We start from the raw sequence: 23,411 nt of genomic DNA on the forward strand, positions 1-23,411 counted from the left end.
AGTACTGGCTATGGAAGCCAGAGATTATAAATTACTAGGACGGAACAATAACAGAAGAGATTATCTCACTTAGGAAGTCACTGATAAGGCATACCGACAACATGGCACTGACCTTATAGGTGCCATGTGGCACTCATCCATAAAACGTGAGGTATAAGATTGTGTATAATTTACACAGTATGCTAGTCTGGGACTCAGGATTCATCACAAAAAGAACAACAAAGGAATAGATGACAGATACAAAGTAATTATAAATTGTTGCAAACAGATGATGATTAAGTATGCCAAAATTATTTTCCTTAGCCTATGGAAGTGGTTAGGTTCATTCTTTAGCCCAAAAGGCCTGAAAGGGAAGTCATAGGACTTACCAAATTGGGATATCTGTCAACTGCACTCTGCATTAGCAGAATGGGAAACAAGGTAAAATATAAGCCTTGTGAGGCGTAAAACAATATGATTAATAGAACAGAATAATGAAAGGAAAAAAATGTTAAAGGAAAAGAATGAATTACAAAGTTATAAGGAGACTAAATAGGTGAGGAAACCTGACACACTCTTCTGGACAGGGGTGCCAAGGTCCTCTTAGGGTAGAGGGGTGGCACTGTGCCAGGTTGGCACTAGTGCCAAGGAGCTCAGCAGCCCTCTTGTTGCGATCTGGAGCCATCTACGCCCATGATTTTCTTCCGTGGACCTGTTTTAGGTTGATGGTTCTCCTTGGTAGGGGAACTGGTAGAACCAAGCCTGAGGAGTACAAATTAGTGCCAACCTGGTTGGCTTCTTTGATGGCTGGAGCAGGGCATTCTTTACAGGCTCTGCCCCAAGTCGTTGCAGTTGCTTGACTTCATCGGCCAGTTGAGGTGTGGCAGAATCCTTACTCCGCTCGTGTCTGCGGAGGACTGGGAAAGGGAGGAAGATGTTCTGGAGGACGTGGGAGGCTTGTAGGTTGCAATGACCAGCTCAGGCATGGGTTGCAAGGCCTCACCTTTGATTGAGCTTCCTCTGTGGTCAGAAGAATGCATCTCTCTTACCAGCACTGGTAGCATAGCCAAGCCAAGCGAAGAGAGGGGATCCAAAGTGGGGTCTCTCGAATGGAGATCTGGGGCATGCTCTGGCACTGGCACTAAGGCAGGGCCAGGCACTGGTATAGGATTTGGAGATTGCTCGCCATTCAGGATGGATGGAGCTTTGCGCTGCTCAGTGCGCTCAAGTGGCACTGGCAGAGATTGAGAGTCAATTTTGGGATTTCCAGGAGGGAGATCGATGGGGTGCTTTGGCACTGGCACTGGGGCACGGCCTGGCACAGGACTGGGCTCTGAAATCTGCATGGAAGGAGGTGTCACTGGCAGTAGAATGAATGGAGACTCTTGAGAATTAATCATGCCTAATGAATCACTTGAGGGGCTTGGAAACCCACATTGTTGTATTTTTTATGGAGACTGGAAGTCTTGCCTAAGGAGGAGGTCATAACCTCCAGGAATGTAGCTTGCTACAGCAAGGTTGCAGATTTTGGATTTATGATGCCTTGCGACTCAACTGAACAGTAGGAAGTATCATTTTAAACTGATTGATACCCTCAATTGTGATGAGTTTACATCTGTTAATGTTAGCTCCACAGGGAACCTTGTCTTTCCTTATGAGAGAAATTCGTGCACTAGAGTCATCAAATGCCTTGACCTGGCATGGGGGGGGGTAGCTACCTCGAGGAGGTGCCACATATATGGGACCTTCGGCTGGGGGGCCCAAAGACTTAGAATTTGTAACTCCCAAAGCAATGACAGGTGTACTTGATTTATTAGGGCATTTTGCCCATTGGGCAGAGTGCCCATAAACTTTGCAAGCTGGGCAACAACTCCTGCCATAATCTTTGCTTGTCACTGCCCCATTGGAGAGAGCAGGCCCTTTACTTTTCCTCCAAGAGCAGGTGTGGCTCATTGGGGCATTGTCCCATTTGAGGACTTAGAAGGATTTTCTGGCTGAGCCTCAGCCTTGAAATGGCACTGTTCAGTGCGGTGCCCTGTTCTCTTTTGATATAGGTTATACTTATAATATATATAATATATATATATATATATATATATATATATATATATATATATATATATATATATATATATATATATATATATATATATATTATAAGTATAGGCTATATCTATATATATATAATGTGTGTGTGTGTGTGTGTGTGTGTGTGTGTGTGTGTGTGTGTGTGTGTGTGTGTGTGTGTGTGTGTACTCATGCCTGAACTTACGTGAGGTTAGGTTCCAGAACCCCTTGTGCAAGACAAATTTCAAGATGAAAGTTTTGCAGATGTCTCTAAATATGCAAATAAATGGTTATTTCTAAAGTTTAAACACTACATGTGACCTAATCATGCTCCCAAATTATTTAGCTAACTTTTAAATTAAATTAAAGTTACTGTAATTTCATTTAAAAGTTAGCTTAATACATTACCCTTAAAAAAGGAAGTAAATGTTTGACATAAAAATAAGGAATTGGGAGAGAATTTCTGTTTCTCTCCCCTTCCGACCGATCTGTTTTTAGAAGTCTTCTCAACCTCTTTTTAATAACTTCTTTATTCTGCATCTCTTTCTCTTTGTTCTGAAATGCTTTTTCATGAACAAACAGTGTTTTTATTTTGACTAGTACAGCTCTTAGTTATTATGTCTTTATGTTTTAGAATCTATTTGCCACACTAGCGCATTTACACTTCGTACACGGTACTGGTAAAATTAGATCAATTTAAACTATCTACTGTACAGGTAAAGACATACAGAGAAATAATAAGTTGTAAAAATGTGTGTGAGAGACAGAGAGAGAGAGAAAGAGAGGGAGAGAGAGAGAGAGGTTGTCCTTACCTAAGAGAGTGAAATTATTTATCAATTATTACGGACACTGAGAGAACAACACACGAAAGAGAGAGAGAGAGAGAGAGAGAGAGAGAGAGAGAGAGAGAGAGAGAGAGAGAGATGTTGTCCTCACTTGAAATATCAAGTTAAATTATTTATGAATTATTACGCAGACAGAGAGAATAACATGAAAGAAAAAGAGAGAAGTTATTCTTATGTTAGATAACAAAAGTTGGAAATTCAGTATGAAACTAATTTTTAAGTGAAATTAAAGCTACTGTAATTTCATTTAAAAGTTAGCTTAAATCATTACCCTTAAGAAAAGAAATAAATGGTTGACGTAAGAATATAGGAGAGTGTGAAGATTAGTATACTGTTTCTCTCTCCCCCCATTCCACCAATCTATTTTTAGAAGTCTTCTCAACCTCATTTTTAAAATCATCTTTATTCTGTCTCTTTCTCCTTGTTCTGAAATGCTTTATGTCTCTGTGTTTTAAAACAGTGCATTTACAGTTTGTAGATGGTACAGGTAAAATTAGACCAATTTAAAATGATCTACTGTACAGGTAAAGACATACAGAGAAAAGTAATACGTAGGTTGGGTTTAACTACTAACAAGAGAGAGAGAGAGAGAGAGAGAGAGATAATAGTTGTCCTTACTTAAGAGAGTGAATTTTAATGAATTATTATGGACACACACAGAGAGAGAGAGAGAGAGAGAGAGAGAGAGAGAGAGAGAGAGAGAAAGAGAATTACATAAGAAATCTTTGACTGGCTAATCGGCAACACTCTCCTTTCTTGTCATGTTCAAGTGACATGTCTGACTGCTTTGCATTCGAATTTTGTAATTACAGTTATATTATTATTATTATTATTATTATTATTATTATTTCAAAATTAGTACTTATTATTGGGTAAAAAATTTATCATACAAAACAAATAAACATATACATGTACCGTAAAAATTCTCTCATCTCAGTAAAATAGAGAGAGAGAGAGAGAGAAATTATTATTTTTATTAATTGTTATTCAGCTTACACATTAAGGCTTGAAAACTTATAAATTACATAAAAAATTAAGCATAAACACTTTTGCAGGGTTTCTCAGTATTTGCAAATGTCTGCATGTCTGTGAAAAACTCATGTATGACAATTAGTTAGGTTCCAATGAAAAGTTCGTGTGTCTGTGAATTTGCGCAACTCAAATCACATAAGTTCGGGGTATTACTGTAATATATATATATATATATATATATATATATATATATATATATATATATATATATATATATATATATATATATATATATACACTGTATATACAGGGTGTTTCAAAATTAGAGGCCCTCTCCACGGCATAAACTAAAATTGATATGGACAAAAACAAAAGTAATTCAGAACAGGTATTTATTGAATTTTCACTTAGAGTATTTAATATTTTGTGTGGCCTCCATCTGCCTGTACCACAGCCTGCATTCTTGAGGGTATGATTTCAGCAAATGGCAAAAAGCTGAGACTCAAACTCCATTTCCCTGAGCACTTGGTCACCTCTTTGCAGGTCGTCAAGGCTTGGTATACCATCATAGTTCACTGTGCATGCTTCAACACGAACCTTTAAAATACTACCAATGTTTTCACACACATTAAGGTCAGGGGAGCTACCTGAAATTCACTTGATGAGAAGAAATCGATACCACTGTTTCAAGCAGCTCCTGTGCCTGAAGAGCCTTGAAACATGGTGCCTTATCATGCAAAAAATGTGACTTCTTCAACAGATAACACATTTTCAGGATCTTTGAGGAAAGGAAATACTCCACCAGTAAGCACAGTTTCTCTGAAGTATTCGCCATTCCATGATTGTCTTTTTCTTTGATGATCCACATTCACCGTTTGGGTGTGAAACAGAGGAAAATTCCCAAACATTCAGGAAATTCCACAGTAGCACACGTCATCGCTGATATCATCCAATTTTGCAGCCCAAATGATGTCATTTTTATGATTTGGCTTCCTGACTGTGTAAATGATGAATTCATCTGTTGTGGCAACATGGAGAAAGTCAGCTTCATCCCAATCTTTAAGAAATGAACCACAAAACCATGCACGGTCTTCTCTCTGTTGCTGAGTGATGTTGGGCTTGCTGACAACATGAAATGACTTGATACCAGATTTTTTCAACTCACGATATACAGCACTATAATTTCTCTTCTTTCCCCTTTTTGTTTCTAGTTCAAGCGCCAATTTACATAAAGACTTTCTTGGTCTACCCACTGCCTCAGCTATGATGTCTTTTGACTCCTGAGAAAGGACTTCAGGTCTTCCAAGATTCTCACTCTTTTTGCGATGAGAGTCATATGGATTTTTGTTCCAGTTTCTTTTAACAAAGGATTCATCTCTTTTAATGTATTTAGCTATCCAGGAACGTGAAATGAAGGATGCCCCAGCATCCCTTGCCTCTCTGAAGGTTATAGCCTGGATTCGGTCAATCCATCTGATTTCCTCCAAGTCGTTAGCCATGGCTGTATCTAACTCCGTCACTCAGTCTGAAAATACAAGAAATGTAAAATGAAAAATAGCTTAATAGAAACTTGAAATAGTGTACTTGGAGATAGGCTATAGCAGAAAACTTCATAACATTCCATTTGTTCTGTGGAGGGGGGAGCTCTTCTTTGAGTGAGTTGGTAGAGCTATGGACTAGCACTTGCTGGGCCAGAGTTCAATTCCCAGGCCGGCTGATGAAGAGTTAGAGGAATTTATTTCTGGTGATAGAAATTCATTTCTCGCTATAATGTGGTTCGGATTCCACAGTAAGCTGTAGGTCCCATTGCTAAGTAACCAATTGGTTCTTAGCCATGTAAAATAAGTCTAATCCTTAGGGCCAGCCCTAGGAGAGCTGTTAATCAGCTCAGTTGTCTGGTGAAACTAAGGTATACTTAACTTTTTGTGGAGGGGGGATGCCTCTAATTTCAAAACACATGGTATATATTATATATAACATATATATTATATATATATAATATATATATTATACATATGGATATATATATATAATATATATATATATATATATATAATATATATTTTATAAAATATATACTCTATATATATTTATATATATAATGTTTATATATATAATATATAATGTTTATCAGACACTTTTGTAAATAGAGGCTCGGCATTTAAGGCTTAAAAATTCAGACCATCACTCCAATCCTAAGTCACATGACATCCAAAAGATGAGTACATCATTAACTTTGTTCGAAAATGTTTCCTTTGAAGAATTTTCCGAGTTTGCGGAGTGGTTATTGGAGGCAGTATTCCTGAACTGGTGATGGCGCAATAATCCTGCAGCCATCCTGTCCTAATTAGGTATGTCACCATAGAACCACAAGGGATAACCCATTTATAGGTTCGTGTGATTCCTGTTCTTTATTACCAAACCCTAATGGGTATCTGGAATAAAGAAAACTGTTGATAATTAGTTACTTTACTTTGAATAAAAAATTCCTGAAATACTATTGCCATGAGAGTGGTGGTCATGCTGAGATATTGCTGGGAAGGTGCAATAATCCTGCAGCCAGACCCAATATAATTAGGTAAGTTACTTTTGCACCTCAAAGAATATAATACTTATATTGGTTCATGTGTTAAAAAAACTTGACTATTTGTGACTATATTGGTTCATGTGTTGAAAAAAACTGTATATGTGACTATACTTTCGACTAAAAATTTGTCTGGGTTTTTGGGGTTTATTTTGTAGTAGCCTAGCCATTTTGTTACCTGTCAGTTTCTTATGTAAACTCCTTTGAGGACAAGCAGCAGCTAGGATATCAAAAAACAGGTTTTGAATCAGAAGAACCTATTTTTGGTAGCCACTGTAGTCCTCAAACCCACCCACTTTCACTGACAAAAAGGCATGGGACTTGGGTGAACATTTACCTTGCACAAACCTGGTATGTAATGAGGAAGATAGCTGACATAAATGCTGTTGTTACATTTGTGCGAGTGAGATGTAGAGAAAACCAAGGCAGTTGTTGTAGGACAGGAGGTAGATCCCTCCTGTTGTGGGTCCTTTTTATTCTGTCACTGTGCTAACTAACTACACTCTTTTAATTGCTGAATAGCTGAAAGTACCACAGTGCTTGGCTGGACATTCTAAATTTCAATAATCAATCAGTCAATCAGTCCATTAACATAACGTAGCAATCTTATTAGGCATAAATGATTGTATTTAATTTGACCCTAACAGCTTTCCCTCATGAATAGCTGGTTTGGTGCTAAAGATACTGTGTGATTTTTTTTTTCCTTGATATCATAATTATAAGGGTGTGAGCTTTTGCATCCGTGATACCAAATAGTATTGAAATATCAGTCTATTCGATTTTCATATGAAATTGTCTTAAAACTGCTGTCTATATTGTTGTGTGTTTTTGTTGCAGATAATCATTTTGATGGCTTTAGCAAAAGGAAAGTCAGTAGTGCGATGTGGACCCCTTACTGACCATTCAAAAACTGCAATACATGTTGCAGAGCTTATGACCAAGGTAAATATGATATTCATACACCATTTTAAGGAAATTTGTGCTGATTAATTTTTTCAGTTGTCTTATTTGTCACCATATGACAGACTTCGCTCAAAATTGGTCTTCCTAAAATTATTCTGTAGCTTGTGTCTTGGTGGCCAGGTTAGCCAGGCTTTTGATGTAGAGGTTAGCAGTACAGTACTAGCGTATTACCTATGCAGCCCTCTTTAGACAGCAAATGCCAGTGACCCCAGAATGAAGTATGGGATTATGAATTATTAAGTATTTATTACAGTTAAAAATTATAGCTTACGAAAACTACCGGCCATCTTAGCGAAGCACATCACTTGAATATAAAAGTGTGAAGAAAAAATCTGTGCCATCATGTTTTGGTGCAAACTCTTTACACAAATGAAGTTAGATTTGAAATCAGCCATGCAATTTGAGTTTTAGATAGAAACAATACCAATAAACCCTTGCTAAAGTGGTTGAAATGTTCATTTCAATGATAGCTAATGCTGGTATATTGTTAGTTTATCATTTAACATGATCAGTGGGTCATTTCCAGTAAACAGTAGTAACGTATCATAATATTAATTCACAATTACTACAAGAACATTGCTTTAAAGGATTTACTCACAAATGGTTCTCAAGTCAATTAAGACAAAATTAAATGGATATCCATACTACTGTGTATATTTCTACACATTTCATAACCTTTGAATACCCGTTCTGTTCCCAAGCACCAGGTAAAGGTTATGTAGCCTAGAGGCTACATTAGTGGGTACATAATTAAAATCAGTAATTATAGGAATTATCACACCAAAAATATATAAAATCAGTATATCCAAGATTTTAAATCATTTAGCAAAGCTCATCATTACAAAAAAAGTACTTTTTGTATTCCCTTAAGAAAAAAGACAAGCATCATGACAATTTTCTCAACACTTGTGATGTTGCTACTGGTGGAGTAATACCCGTTGGAAATAGGCCCGCATGAATGTATTTCCTTTAAAACTTGAAAAGAACCCCGATATTAAGGATTGGGAACTGTTTATAACAAAAACAATTTAGTGTGATAATAAAATACTACAAAGGAAATACTGGTCTTTAGTTAACACCAAGGCTTGTAAGTCAAGCACAGTTGGGAACTACAATCACATCTATGTTTTGTAAACAAGAAGTAGGGCTAACCCAATTTACCCTTTTGGTAACCTAAAATTATATATCAGTGTTAAAAAAGTCATTGAATAATGAGTTTGTTACAAAATTGTATAATATCATTGCCTTAATGCTAATTATCACTTCTCGCTGTAGGACAGGAGATAGAGCCCTCCTGTCCTGAGTCCTTTATATCCTATCATTGTGCCAACAGCGTTATTTTGGCTGAGACCAACTATTAAAGAATTCTTTGTAATTGTTCTTATGGAGCCCTGAGGGGACCATGACAGTGTAACTCCTTTGAGGACTTACAGCGGCTACCAAAAATAGGCTTTTCCTACATCAAAACCTGTTTTATCTTTATACAGTATTCAGGGTATAATCTCTTAACTTATAGTGCTTACTGTATTTATTATAATTGGTTAATACTAAAGTGGTGAATTAGAAACAGACTATACCTGTATTCATTAAATGCTGTAGTTGATGTTGTACTACTCTTAATGTCAAACTTTGGTATAATTTTTTTTGCCAGTATGTGAACAGCCAGAGTATGGGTCAAAGACTAACAAAAGAATGTGCATGGAATACAAATGATATTTAAAATATTTTTCATAGATATTTCCTGACAAGTTATCTGGGAGGGATATGTACAGCAGAGAAGACAATATCATATAAATGAAGGCAATGAATATGAACTGGAAGTTGTGAAGATCATTACAAATAACACGAACTACTAGAAATAAGAAATAAGTAATTTGTTTAAGAGTAACTGGAGGACCAGTCATTGATGAACTGAGAAAATTTTGACCCTTTCGCTCATGACACTTACAAACAGTTACGTCTGAGGGAAGTGGCAGTGACTCGAGTGGTAGGCGTAGAAATGTTTATAACTTTTTTTGTTCAAAGATGGGTAACTCCAAAAAATTTTCAAGTTAGACTGCTTGTTTTGTTTCAGTTTGCAGCTAAATGACTGCTTTAGACAGTGGCATGAAAAAGCCCCCAAAATGCCCCCAAAAAAATTTTTCCAGAAAAAGTACTTACAATAAAATCTTCATTTTTTTTATCCATAGCACACCCAGATAAATCACCTAGGTATTACAATGCAAAACATTGTAATTATAGCAAGGAAATTATGAAAAAAATTAATGGCAAAGCAGCTCACATTCTTGCAGTTTTATTTTCTTTTGGCATTTGCATACGACATAAATATGCAAATTACTTAAATTAAGATAACATCTATATCAGTCATCAGTAATCGAAAGGCTTTAAAAAAAGGGAGACTGATATCAGAAGTGGGAAAAGTGTTACAGTAGTAATATACAATGCTAAAGGGAATGCATCACAGTGTAAAAAGCATAGAGGATGAGGCTCCTGGAACACAGTTAATTGTATGAAAGAAGGTGTTTGGGCTCTATAAGATAAAGGTTCATACTTGCCTTGCATAAAATACAGTGTATTGATGTGTTGGTATTTCTGTATTATCTTTGGATGAAAGACTCTCCAACAGCATGCCTGTGATGCTTTTTGGAGGAATGCACAATTTATTATTGGACTGTGTATTTGTGCTTTACACTGTGTAACTTTTTTATTTCTACTTGTATTGAAAATGGCATAGGTTTCACAAGTATTACATAAAATCTGTATTGTACACAGGAAAATTGTTTTAAATCATATGTTAGTTTTGTTCACTAACATAGACAATCTTCATAATGAGAAAGAAAAGTTGTATCATATATTTGTGAATCTTGATAAAGTACTTTACAGAGAACCAACACAAGCAATTAGATAGGCATTATGAAAAGGGCAGACATCAGAGAAATTTATGAGTCAGTGATGGTACTGGAACTTAATATAAGGCCTAAAGTAAAGACAGTGACAGTTATAATCGAAGAATTTGAAATAAATGCTTTGTTCATTAAGGAACAGCACTAAGAAAATTACTGTACAAAGAAGTGCAGAAAAGGTGGCCCCTAGAGCTTCTGAATGTAGATGATCTGGTATTAATAGTCGTAGCAGAGGAAGAGGTTTGATAGATTGTAAAAGATGGAAGTTTGTAAGGGAGAGGAGAGAGAAGTCATTGTAACGAAAATAAGTTTAATGATAACTAGAAAGAGAAAATGGGATAATCCAGTCATGAAAATAATAGTGTGGATGCTGCAGGAGGGATGTAGGGCTTGAATACAATATTATGTATTGAATGGAACATATATATGCTCAGATTGCAAAGTTTAAGTCGAATAAGGGGATTTTTATGCTTGGAATGGTTGAGAAGAGTTAATGGTGAAGAGAGAAAGGAGGACCATATTGTGATGGAAGGGAAGGCCTTAGAGGAGGTAGAACATTTCTTTCACCTAACATATTACAGTGTTGTAGTTGATATAGACAGAGGTTGCTGAAATGTTAAATAAAAAGTGTCCCATTTGTAAACCAAGAAAAAACTTACAATGAGTGTATAAGGCCTGTTGTGAGGCAGTGATTATCAGTTATCAAAATACTCATGAACCACTCCGTGATATAGGACCATTCTCTGTATACAAGGGTTTATGTGTAAAATCAGTCCACAGTAATATTTGGTTAAGGAAATAAGAAAATATATTAAAGTATTACAAAAAATTATATAAATATCTAATCCTAAGATAACTAGAATTAAAGTACAACATAACATTAAGACAAAACCTCACGCAGTGTATAAACATATACAAGCATTCACTTACCCCTTTGTATAATTATCGATGTACTTACAGGTAGTCAGGTAACGATCCTAAAATAGACAGTCACACTTACAAAATGACACTGAAAGACAATGGTACTTGGCATAAGGTGAAAACCTTTAATTAAACCCCTTAGGTTCTGGTGAATCACAGGAATATTCCTAATCCTGTGTACCTGCCACAAATTATTACTTGAGAAATTTCTCATGCTTTCCTTTGAGATATACTCATCACATTAAATCGTCAGTGTATCAAGTATTGGCACACCTGAAAAATACAGACACAATAAAGACTGGACTTATAATGGGAGTGTCTCTGGTCCATTCCGTACTCCACGGCACTTCTTATCCATACAAAATCCTTATGGTTTTCAATGCTTAACACCAGTGACTCTCAGATGTGATGGACTGCACTTTTCACTCCGCACAGTATGGAAGACCCCTCCATCACACAGACAAGCACCTTGCAGGTGCCTCAAACACTTTCTACAAAGTGTACTGACAACTGCCCAGTCGTTCAACCACCAAATCCAGTATCAACATAGTAAACTATAAGGCTTTTTATGGTTATTTCATTATCATCTTATCACACGTATTTCTCTAGCATTGGGAACGTGGATGCTTTGAATGAACATGTGAAAGATTAGAAAGAAGCATAACAGCAATATGTGGAGATTAATGGCTAAAGTGCATGGAGAAGGTAATAATACAGATGAGCAAATTGCTGAGAGATGGTATCTAGGGGCATTAAATTAGGACTGATATTTCAAAGATGAGAGTGTATGGTCAGGTGAAGAGAAGGGGAGAAGGGCAAGTCTGCCAGAAAAGTGTACAGGGAAGTGGGAGGGTGAAAACCAGTGGAAGGGCCCTGGGCCCTGAAAAAGTTCATAGATGAGGATTAGGGCAGAAAGTACTCAAGACAGAAGAGAATGAAAAGAATTTATTACATGTTTAAACCAGTAGAGGAAAAACTTAACTTATAAATACTTTTTATTCTGAAACTATTGGAAATCATATGGCAAAAAATATTTGTATATATTAATTTTTAAGTAATTGAAGTTTTCATTACTATTGGTGAGTGTCAGGAAAAAAATATCAAACTGGTTATAAAATATAATATAAAATTGATTTGATATAGATCTTTACATTATTTTCCTTTAGATAACTAAAAAACTCTTCTGTTAGAATGCTCTTTGGTTGTTGTATTGCCAATAAAATGGATTAGTGCAGGTTGTTTCACAACGTATAAAATTGTAAATAGGGGAATAAATTAGTAAAATCCATCTGAGTACAGATCGTGGAGAGGAAAAAAGTTTGTTTGATTGAGAGTTACTAATTGTATACCAATATGAAAAACCCATGAAAATGGAAATTCAAAGGGAAGAGCTGACATAAAATTGTTAGCATTGATGAGATTAACTATGAAAGTCACTCAACACACAATTACCTGTGCCACAGAAATAAATTTCTTTTGTACTTGGTAGTGCCCTAGTCTTTCCTGGGTTTGATTTTAATGAGTTTAAGATTTATGTTAACAAAAGTGTAGCGCTTTGTGTTTTTCTGTTGTGATTCACAGTCAGAAACTTGACTGTTACACTGAGTTGGTGTTAATTGTCCTGTAAATATTGATTAATCCCCCTCCCTGACTATCCCCTTGTGAATGAGGGCATCAAAGAACAACCACCTAAACCTGATTGTTAGTAATTAGGTATATGCAGTTTCTCCAGTGAATTAGCTAGGGCCTTTGGTTCTTGTCCATCAGCTTTGAAATTTTGTTATCAGGACTGATCATTAGGTAACAGACTTAGCAGTACCATGTACGGTACAGTGGTTTACTGTGCTTAGAGCATGAAGGAAGGGAAAGTGTTATGACTTGCCTGCATACTTAAAAGAAGAATATAGTAGATAAAGTGATTGAGTAAGGTAAAAATCTTATATTAACTTGGTTCTTGGTGTTGATTCACTGATGGTCCTTAAGGTGGTGTTCGTCAAATGTATATGCAGGTGGGTCTTTTGATATGGCCCCCCTGAAGGACTCTAATCTTTCCTATAAAAATTTAGTAACTTTGTTTGATGAAAAATACAGTTGACCCAACCGTATTTGCAGGGGTTAGTGACCACAACCACCCACGAATACCAAAAATCCGCGATATTCTGGAACCTCCCTCTAAAAACACTTATATGTAACTGCCAATTTCAAGCCAATTAGCATTGGGGAAATCTGGTACCCTACTGTGTGATTGGCTCCTTCCAGCCAATAGCTGTCATTGTTGAGAGAGAGAGAGAGAGAGATGAGATGAGTATAGTATACTTTAAACTAGAATGCCTATAACAGCTTATTTTAATAGTCCAAACAAAAACATACCCCAAACTATTATCCTAAAACACTTTAATAACATTTCAAAGTCATCTTACAGCATTACCCTTAAAAATATATGTCTCAGAGTTACGTGTTAAAACTAATAAAGTTACCCGTGAGAGAGAGAGAAACAAAAATACATATGACAGTATGTACACAATGGTAAATAAGAATCAATTCACAAAACTAGGTCATAAGAATATACAGTCTCAGTAAACATCATAAAAAAAGAGGGGAAACTTCCTCACAAAGCATCAGAGCTACAAGCCAATCAGCAACTAGCAAAGTTGATATCCTGCTCTGTGATTGGCATTTCTGGTCCCTCCACCCAATAGCGTATCGTGTTGCAAGCCAATTAGCATCAAAGTAACATACCCTGCTGTGTGATTCCTACTTCTAACCCTTCCAGCCAATAGCTCCCTTTCTATCTGTCTATCTATCCATCTTGCATTCTATAAGTATCCTTTGGCTTAAAGAGAGTGAAGGGCTGAATTGAGTTGTTTACATTGGTTAAACAATTAAAAATGTCAGTAATACAGTATATATGTGTAATCTGTCTATCAGCCATTCTCCCTTTCTATCTGTCTATCCATCTATCCATCTATCTATCTATCTATCTAACTATCTCTCATTCACATATCTAAAGAGATAAGAGAGAGAGAGAGAGAGAGAGAGAGAGAGAGAGAGAGAGAGAGAGTATCTTTGAGAGAGAGAGAGAGAGAGAGAGCAACTCTTTGCCCAGGTGCTAACCCCCCTTCATGGTCAATATGTCAAGATGGTTGACTGTTAGGCCTTCATCCCTCCCCCTAAGTCAGAGACAAAACAATTATTGAGCTAAAATCTTACTTAATTTACTATATTTTCCTTAATGAATTGATATTTTGCTGTGTTTACATTAATATTAATATTTGAAAATTAGTAAATCATTTATTTATCATACAAAACAAATAGACATACATATTACATATACATAAAAATTCTCTCTTATCTTCAATTTCATCTGATGAAGAGTTAGAGAAATTTTATTTCTGGTGATAGAAATTCATTTTCGCTATAATGTGGAGATTCCACAATAAGCTGTAGGTCCGTTGCTAAGTAATCAGTTGGTTCTTAGCCAATAAAATAAGTCTAATCCTTCAGGCCAGCATCCTAGGAGAGCTGTTAATCAGCTCAGTGGTCTGGTAAAACTAAAGTATACTTAACTTTTTCAGTGAGAGAGAGAGAGAGAGAGAGAGAGAGAGAGAGAGAGAGAGAGAGAGAGAGAGAGAGAGAAATGCAACTCACACACTAGTGACAGTACCTACCAAAGCATCAAGCTACAAGCTTTGTCATTGGCTACTTCTAACTCCTTTAGCCAATAGCGTGTTGTCATGGAGAGAGAGAGAGAGAGATGGGGGTAAACAATTTTTTTATACAGTACGTATTAAGATGATAATAGATTGATATTGAGGGATTTTCCTTTAATATTTGATTGATATTTTGCTGGTTTTGCATTAATATTAATATTTGAAAATTAGTAAATAAATTATTTATCTTACAAAATAGATACATATTACATATGCATAAAAATTCTCTCTTATCTCAGTAAGAGAGAGAGAGAGAACAAAAATACAACTCAGATGCTGTTGACAGTACATATAAAGCATGGAGCTGCAAGCTTTGTCATTGGCTACTTTCAACTCCTTCAACCAAGTGTGTCATCATAGAGAGAGAGAGAGTGGACATCATTTTTGGTACAGTAAATGTTATGATGATAATAGATCAATATTGAGGGATATATCATGAAATGAAGATGAAGGGGTAATGGCAGTGAATGTAGTTATGGATGCCTTTTCAGACAAATAAGTCTAATATCACTATTTCATAGCTGATGATCATCATTGCCATAAATGCCATGTAAAAAGAGGCTTCTAAAATTCTACCACTCATGACTTTCTTGTACTTTATCCTCCACAAATCTTCACTCGTCTCCAGCCACCCTTCTCATGCCTCTTATTCAAGTAGGTCTGGGTCTTCCAGCTTCTGGTACCCACAGGAGCGAAGGTGAATATTGCCTCGTATTGTTCTCACAGGGGTTGCACCAAGGACATGTCTAAGCCATCTCCATATGCCTTCTATCATTATCTCATTTACATATGGGGCTTCCATAATTTCCCTTGTAGTATCAGTAATACTAACCTTCAATCTGACTCATAATATTCTACTAGAGCCTTAGTTTCAAATTAATAAAATCTCTTAAGAAATGGTTGCATTGTCCTACCATAAGTCATGTCCATTTAGCAAACCAGATTGCTAACTTTGGTATGCAATATCAGTCTAACTTTAGTATGCAATTTCAGTATGTACAGTAACAGTTCAGGGTACATTATAAGTGAAAAGAAAATGTTAATAACTAATTTCCTATGACACAGGTCAGGTTTTCTTTCTTTTTTATTTTGTCCTCAGCAATGCCCTAGAATAAAGCTCAATATATCTCTTTGAAAAAGAGAGTATTAACCTTATACAATGCACTAAAGTTAGACCACATGTAGAGTATGCTGTTCAAGGTCACAATGCCAGGGGAAGTACATAGAAATGACTTGAAGCTTTACAGGTAAGAACAATCAAATTAATACTGAAGCATCATTGAGAAACATTGGAAATTGAAAATGACAAGAATGGCTAAACATGTACTTTTAGAAAGGGATCAGTTGAGTTGGCAGCTAATAGAAAGATTCAGGATACTCATGTATAAATGATATAAACTACTGAAATTTATGTGCCTTAATTAATAAACAAATTAGATCCAGTTGATAGAAGCTAAAGCTAAAAAGATACAGTAACACTGACAATGTGAAATTCCTCACGTATGAAACACCCTCATTTGGAACAGACTCATCTGAGACTATGAATAGCTCCACCACCAGACAGATTAGGTAAGGTGATCTAGACTTGTGGTTTACTTATATTTATTTTTCAAGGTATCCTTCCAGATAAACTGGTAGGTTTTGAGACACCTTTAGCTACGTAATTTCGTGCAACTTACTTGTATCATCTTGAAAAGGATTGGGTTTTTATCCTCTCTCTCAGATATACACTAAAGCATGTACTGTACTGTTATGTTTGTGCACTGTAAAAAGTGACTAGGGTAATCTCTCCTGTATCCAGACTAATGCATCCAAGGCCCTGTCGGATAATGGAAATTCCCAGATATGATAAAAAAAAAGGCACTCTACAGATGTAAAATGGCACCTTCGTACTGTTATTCCTCTTACCATGTCAATACTGCATAACCACACTAAATATTCTAGTGATCAGTAAACAGCACACCTTAGTCTGTTTATAAACAATGCTGAAAACACTGTTCAGTGCCTTAGACAAATAAAAACTAAATTAATATTAAAATTCTCTCTCTCTCTCTCTCTCTCTCTCTCTCATCTATGATATGCTGAAACTTCTTACATGGGCCTTAGAAAAATTTTTTGTTATAAAGAATAGCTTGAAAAGAGAATGAGAAAGCCAGACAAACACACAAGATTATGTATATATGTGTACACTTACATACACACATGTATACATGCACATGCTGATTTTATATTGAGCATGTAGCTACCATTTTCTACTGCATTTTGGTGCCTCCACATAAAAAATCTAATGAGCATTTAATTCAAATTTGTGTGTGTGTGTGTGCAGGGCTTTTTAAAGAGTTATTAGAGCAGTTTTATGCATTTTGCATGGCATACAAAAACTTATGAAATCTTTATACTATCCAAAACATTTCATAAGCTACAAGAGCTTAGGCTATCATAAATCAATGTTTGAAACCTTTAGTAAATATGTAATGCACTCTATGTACTAATTAACTCGATTATATTTATTACATTCCATTAAGGAATATTAGATATTACATTCCATTAAGGGATATATAACTTTGTCATGTACTGTATATTGAGTTCATACTTTGAATATGAGCAGCTTATAGAACAAAGTGATTCATGCCGAGTCCTCAAAGGGAAAGATCCTATTCAGCAACGATAGCTGCATGGGGAATAGAATTCCTTCTGGAAGGTTTCTCCCATGGCTAGCTAAAATTTGTGTCCCTGAACCTTCTGGGTTCAGCAGAGCCATTTCAGTGGCAGTGTCCACTTCATATTCTTTAGTAAGAATGTCAACCCCACGTAAAGATTCCTCTACTTCCTCTGTGGGGTGGTTAACCTGGGAGGTATTGGACACTGATGTTATTGGGTTTTGGCCCAAACATTGATGATGTTCAGAGAAAGGGCTAAATATCTGCTGCCGGAGTTCTGCCAGAAAGATATAATCTCCCCCCTTCCTCACCCCTACTGAACCTTAGGACCCATTGAGACAGCTTAAAGGGAGCTGTTTCATCCTCAAAACTTGCTGCCAGGAGCATACTACAAATCTTGCCCATATTTGGTGACCAAGCAAATTTTTATTGTTTTTTACAAGTACTATGCTCATGGCAGGTGGTATGGTTCGTACCCACAGGCAAAAAGTGAACCGAGCAATTTGCTACGGAACACTTAAACTGAGGGTCCTGCCTAAGAAGGGGTTCCTACCTAATTTGGTTAGACTACTACCTTTTCTAGGTTTATATCACCTTTAAGGATATTGGTTACATAAGACCCTACTAGTATGCAGTCTTACAGATAGGCTACCGATTCATAAAAACTAGGTTATTTTATTGAGCCTAGGATACTGTTTATATATAATCTTAGGCTTATTTGTTCTTTCTTAACCTAGTACAGGGTATTGCCTAATCCAGATTATTATAGATCACTCTTAAATGTGTAGGCTAGGTTATATAAAGACAGAAAACGTACTAATATGTAACCTTATAGTTAGTCTACTGTTTTTTGTTTAACCCAAGTTGTTGTTTAGATCCAATCCTAGGCTATTTAGTATACTAAATAAAACAGTAACTCACTAATGTGTAACCCTATAGCCAGGGTATAACTTACTCTAATGTAGGCTACTGCCTAACCTGGATTATTTAATTCACACTTAAGCATATGGGTTACATAAAACACAATTAGGCTACCTTAGTATGTAGCCATTACTATTTCATCTAGTCCTAATTACTGTTTCATTTAGTCCTAGGTTACATGGTCTAGGCTAACAGTTTAGTCCAAAAATGGGATGTTTCGTAAAAAGTTACCACTTAACTTCATATAAGATAATGCCTGGGCTAGTCCTGGATTATTTAGCTCATGTTTAAGTGCACAGGCTTATATAAAAGGAAAAAATTTATACTAATATGTTGTCTTATTGTTAGGCTATCAATTTATTTTGCCCAGATATTGTTATTATCTGATCCTAGGGTCCTCGGTCTAAGCTAGCCCACTTAGGATATGTAATCCAAGGACATAGGCTACAGACAACATCCACTATTAATCTAGTCTAAATTATTCTCACTTGCTGCCTAGATTATTGTAGATATTGTATAATCTGAAAGGATTTTCTATATTAATGATAAGTTGTGGAACAGTAGAATTTTTTCAGAGTATTGGTAATGAAGTGAACCGTTCGCTGTAGACCAAAGAGAGTTGATGGCCCCTTAGTCTTTAACGGCCCGGTTGTAAACAAGAGGGTGCGTGCGCTTGCACAATAGTCACTTCTCTTTCTTGTGGGTTCTTTTGACGTTGGAAAAACTGGGTTCAGCTTGGCTGAAGACAAGGGAAAGTGCCCTCTTATCCTTGAGTCGGTTATATACTCCATCCCATGTTATAATGTTAATCATTACAACACAATACCTGGCCAAAAAGACCATGGTAGACCATGGAAGGGGACCCCTTGAGGATGAAACAAGTGACTAAGCTATCAAAAAAATATTTTCAAACACAGAAGAGAAAGTTGAACAGCAGGTCAGAGAAAGAAATGCACGTCTAGATGAGATGGCGGTCAAAAGAAAACTGCGTAGAACTGAATGCACACCGACTTGGTGGGCGGTGCTTCTGCCCCTACTATCAGTAGCTATTACCAGGCAGTGCTTCTGCCCCTACTGTCAGTAGTTATTACCATAACCACCTTGCAAAAGTTTAACAGCTGGACTTCCAGCTTGCTGAAAGTTAAACCAGTATGTGATAAAGACCAAGGGTTTGTATTTGTGTAGGAACAAACAGTACATAGCAAGTGCGTACTGTAGTTTACGTCAGTGTGATTCATATGTGTACATATACACGTGCTCACAGATTTGATGTACATAAACATATGAACACAGACTGATGGCAGAGACTGGTGGGCAAGAAAAGTTCTGACATAACAAGGTTTGCCATTTATAAATCTGTTCAAGTTTTCCAGTTTGCTGTTATTCAACCTAAGGAAAAGCTTATATACAGTAATAGTAAAATCAATGAATGTAAAAAATCCCAAAAGATTGTATTTTTAAAATTAGTGAAAAAATTATATGAGGCAGTTGAAATTGACAAAGGACTGTCAACCCTCCCCACTCAGCTCTCCAGGCCCTCTCACCCCATAGGTGCTTACCCTAGCCCGACCCCATTTTCCCACAATACTCAGCCATTCAAAAGCAGTAAACAGCTGGACGTTTAAGTGACATTCGATGCTTATGAGCCAATAACAGTCGTGAAAGCTCGCAAAAAATCAAATGTTCTCCTACCCCTTCCCACCCATCCTGCCCAGCCTTCCCCCCAAAAAAAAAAAAAAAAAAAAAAATTGAGCTTACCACCCCTAAAATAATTCTTTCTCGGCCAGCTTATGCCTTTAAGTCTACTTTACCAACACTTCTTTCTGCCCTCACTGTGTTGCCAACTATCCAAGTGCAGTTTTTAATTTTTATCAATTGTATATGTACAGTATATTGTACATATATAGTGGTACCTTGACATACAAATTTAATTCTTTCTGTGACCGAGCTTGTAACTCAGTTTGCTTGTAAATCAAATCAAATTTCCCCATTAAAATGAATGGAAATACTGTACTGTACTGTACTGTTGATCTGTTCCAGCCCCCCAAAAACACACAAATTTTTGTTGTTACATGTTTTTAGAAAAGAAAAATGTACTTTATAAATAACAAATACATGTAATATATAAAAAGTAATAATACGTAATAAAAGTGAATGTATAGAAATATACTGGTGTTATTAAGTGTACTTTACCTTGAAGATCACATGAAGAAGATGGCAGAGGTGGAGCAGCGAGACAAGCAGGCTAGTGAGTGTCTCAGTGGATATGGAGGGTGGTGATGGGAGGGAGGAGGTTAGCGGAGGAGGTTTTTTCATGTGCTCTATCAGTAACTTAACTGACTTGCTACACGCTTAATGTAGCATTGCTAAATTCAGCTTACACACTGTGTATACTACACTTTATCATAAACTTAATTGCTACTCTTTTTATTTTTAATCTTCTTCATCGAGTTTTTTTCACGTTGTGCTCCATCGCTAAATTAACTAACTCACTACACACTTTAATGCTGTATTGCTAAATTTAATTTACACACTACATCTGCTACACTTTATTGCTAAACTTAATTGCTACCTTTTTTATTTTTAATCTTCTTCTTCACTAACTTTTGCCTTTTTTACCACACTTTCCTCGCTTACATGTGTAGGGCGTTTCACTATAAACCTGTCCAAGGTGGTTTGTTTCTTCCTGTCTTTCAAAATTTTTCGAAAATGAGCTAGGCAAGTGTCATTAAACATCTCTGACGCACGACCTGTTGCAACTTTTTCAGGGTGTTTCTTCTCAATAAACACTACAATTTTCTCCCACATTCCCAACACTTCCTTAATCTCATTTGTAGCAACCTCTGCTAACACTTGCTCCTCCTTTTCCTCCTCCAAAACCTGCAAAGCCTCCATACACTACTGCTGATGTAGCGCCTTTAATACCCCATTGTCAGCTACTCATTGTGCTCCTCGACAAAGTCGTTGACATCTTCTTCATCCACTTCCAGGCCCATGTACTTCCCGAGGTACGCAATATTTTCCACCACTAGCTCTTCAGGTTCGAATCCTTCGCAGTCCCGTTCGGACACAACCTCAGGCCACAGCTTCATGCAGAATTTAAGGTCCTCCTTGTAACACCCTGCCAAGCCATGTTGATAATTTTGAGGCAGGTCATGATATTGTAGTGATCCTTCCAGAACTCTCGAAGAGTGAGGTTTGTGGCCTCCATAACCTCAAAGCAGCACTTGAACAGGTGTTTGGTGAAGAGCTTTTTGAAATTTAAACTACAGATTTTCTTTGGTTACCTTGTGGGACTTAAAGGCTCTGAGGGTTTCCGAGTAATATACAAGTAGCGGCTTAACTTTGCAGTCACCACTCGCATTCGCACATAGCGCAACGGTTAGCCTGTCCTTCATAGGTTTGCAGCCTGGCAAGCTCTTCTTTCTTGTTATATAGGTCCTCCCCAGCATCTTTTTCCAGAAGAGTCCTGTCTCGTCACAGTTGAAGACTTACTGGGTGACATATCCTTCTGCTTCTACAAGTTCGGCAGACCTTTTAATAAACTTCTCAGCTGCCCCCTCACATCGGAGCTTGCTGCCTCACCATGCCTGACAATGGAATGAATGCCAGTCCTCTTTTTAAAATTATCAAACCAGCCCCGACTGGCTTTGAAGGACTCTTCCAATGCTTCGTCCATTGGTGTTCCTGGCATCTTCTGCACCAAATCCACGTAGATGCCTCATGTCTTCTCACAGATGATGCTCTCCATCCTGGTATCTCCTGTGAGCTGCTTCTCATTTAGCCACACCAACAACAACTTCTCCATCTCTTCATGGGCAGAGGTCCGCGGGTTTGAAATAATCTTAATGCCCTTGGCTGGTGTCATAGCCTTTATCGACTCCTTCTGCTTCAAAATCGTACAGATCATAGAAGTAGTCTGGTCGTATTGCTTTGCCAAGTCCATAACATGCGCAACTTGATCGTGTTTTTTTATGATTTCAAGCGTCATATCCAAGGTAATTGGGCTTTTCGTCTCAGCACCGGTCGTAAGACTCACTTTCTTAGGACTCATGGTGAAAACTTGAGAAATTTTCCAAAATACAGGGGCACAGTGAGAAAACATTGAGAAATGCTACGAGATACTGCAGAGATGCTTGCATGGCAACATAACCATGTGAACTGAATGATACTGATCAGCTAGGCTTCTCGGTGCTAGCAATGGCAGATGCATTGGGAGATGGCGTCTCCCAGGCTCGCTGGCTCGTAGCTCAAATCTTGGCTCACTTCCAAAAGCAAAAAATCGCTCATGCGCTGGCTCATATCTCAGAAGACTCGTACGTAGTCAAGGTTTGACTGTATATTGTGTTGTTGGGGACCTTCTGGATAACATCAAGGTCTGGATATGGTGAAACATGATAATTGAAGGACTAGTGTATTGTACTCATTTATTGTATTAGCTTTGGGGAGGTTTTCACTGTTATCCATATTTTTCCATATAATATGATTAATACCATGTATAATCAATTTACTGTAGGCAGTCCCTGGTTATCGGCGGGGGTTCTGTTCCGACGGCATGACAGTAAGCGAAAATCGCCAATAATTGAATTTTCGGTTATCGGCGTCTCTGTTTGGTATGTATTGGTGCCAATAAGCAATTATTGGCACTGATAAGCAGAAATCGCACATATCGGTGCTGAAAATCACCAATTTTCGTCGCTAGACAAGCCACTGAAAAACCGGATCACTGATAACTGAGCCCGCTGACAACTGGGGACTGCCTGTATTGGAGTGTTCTGGTGTGAGGAAAGAAGACAATGCCATGCTCAGATAATAATGGATGATACTTATTTTTACAGGCTTAATTATCTTTGAATGTCTTTCAGTATTAAAGAAAAGGATTAATG

General features: G+C 37.0%; 1 protein-coding gene across 2 annotated transcripts in view; it reads left to right on the forward strand.

Moving 5' to 3' along the window:
• Positions 1-23,411, forward strand: part of Rtca (RNA 3'-terminal phosphate cyclase) — a 170,648-nt gene that overhangs the window by 144,536 nt on the left and 2,701 nt on the right. For both annotated transcript variants that reach the window (XR_010854267.1, XM_067110031.1), the window contains exon 9: positions 7,285-7,389. Coding sequence is in view for 1 of the 2 variants with exons in the window: in XM_067110031.1 (XP_066966132.1) it covers positions 7,285-7,389 (105 nt within the window). In the remaining variant the exon portion in view is untranslated. The remainder of the gene's footprint in view (positions 1-7,284; positions 7,390-23,411) is intronic.

Source organism: Macrobrachium rosenbergii, chromosome 10 (assembly GCF_040412425.1).
Source record: "Macrobrachium rosenbergii isolate ZJJX-2024 chromosome 10, ASM4041242v1, whole genome shotgun sequence".
Taxonomy (NCBI): Eukaryota; Metazoa; Arthropoda; class Malacostraca; order Decapoda; family Palaemonidae; genus Macrobrachium; species Macrobrachium rosenbergii.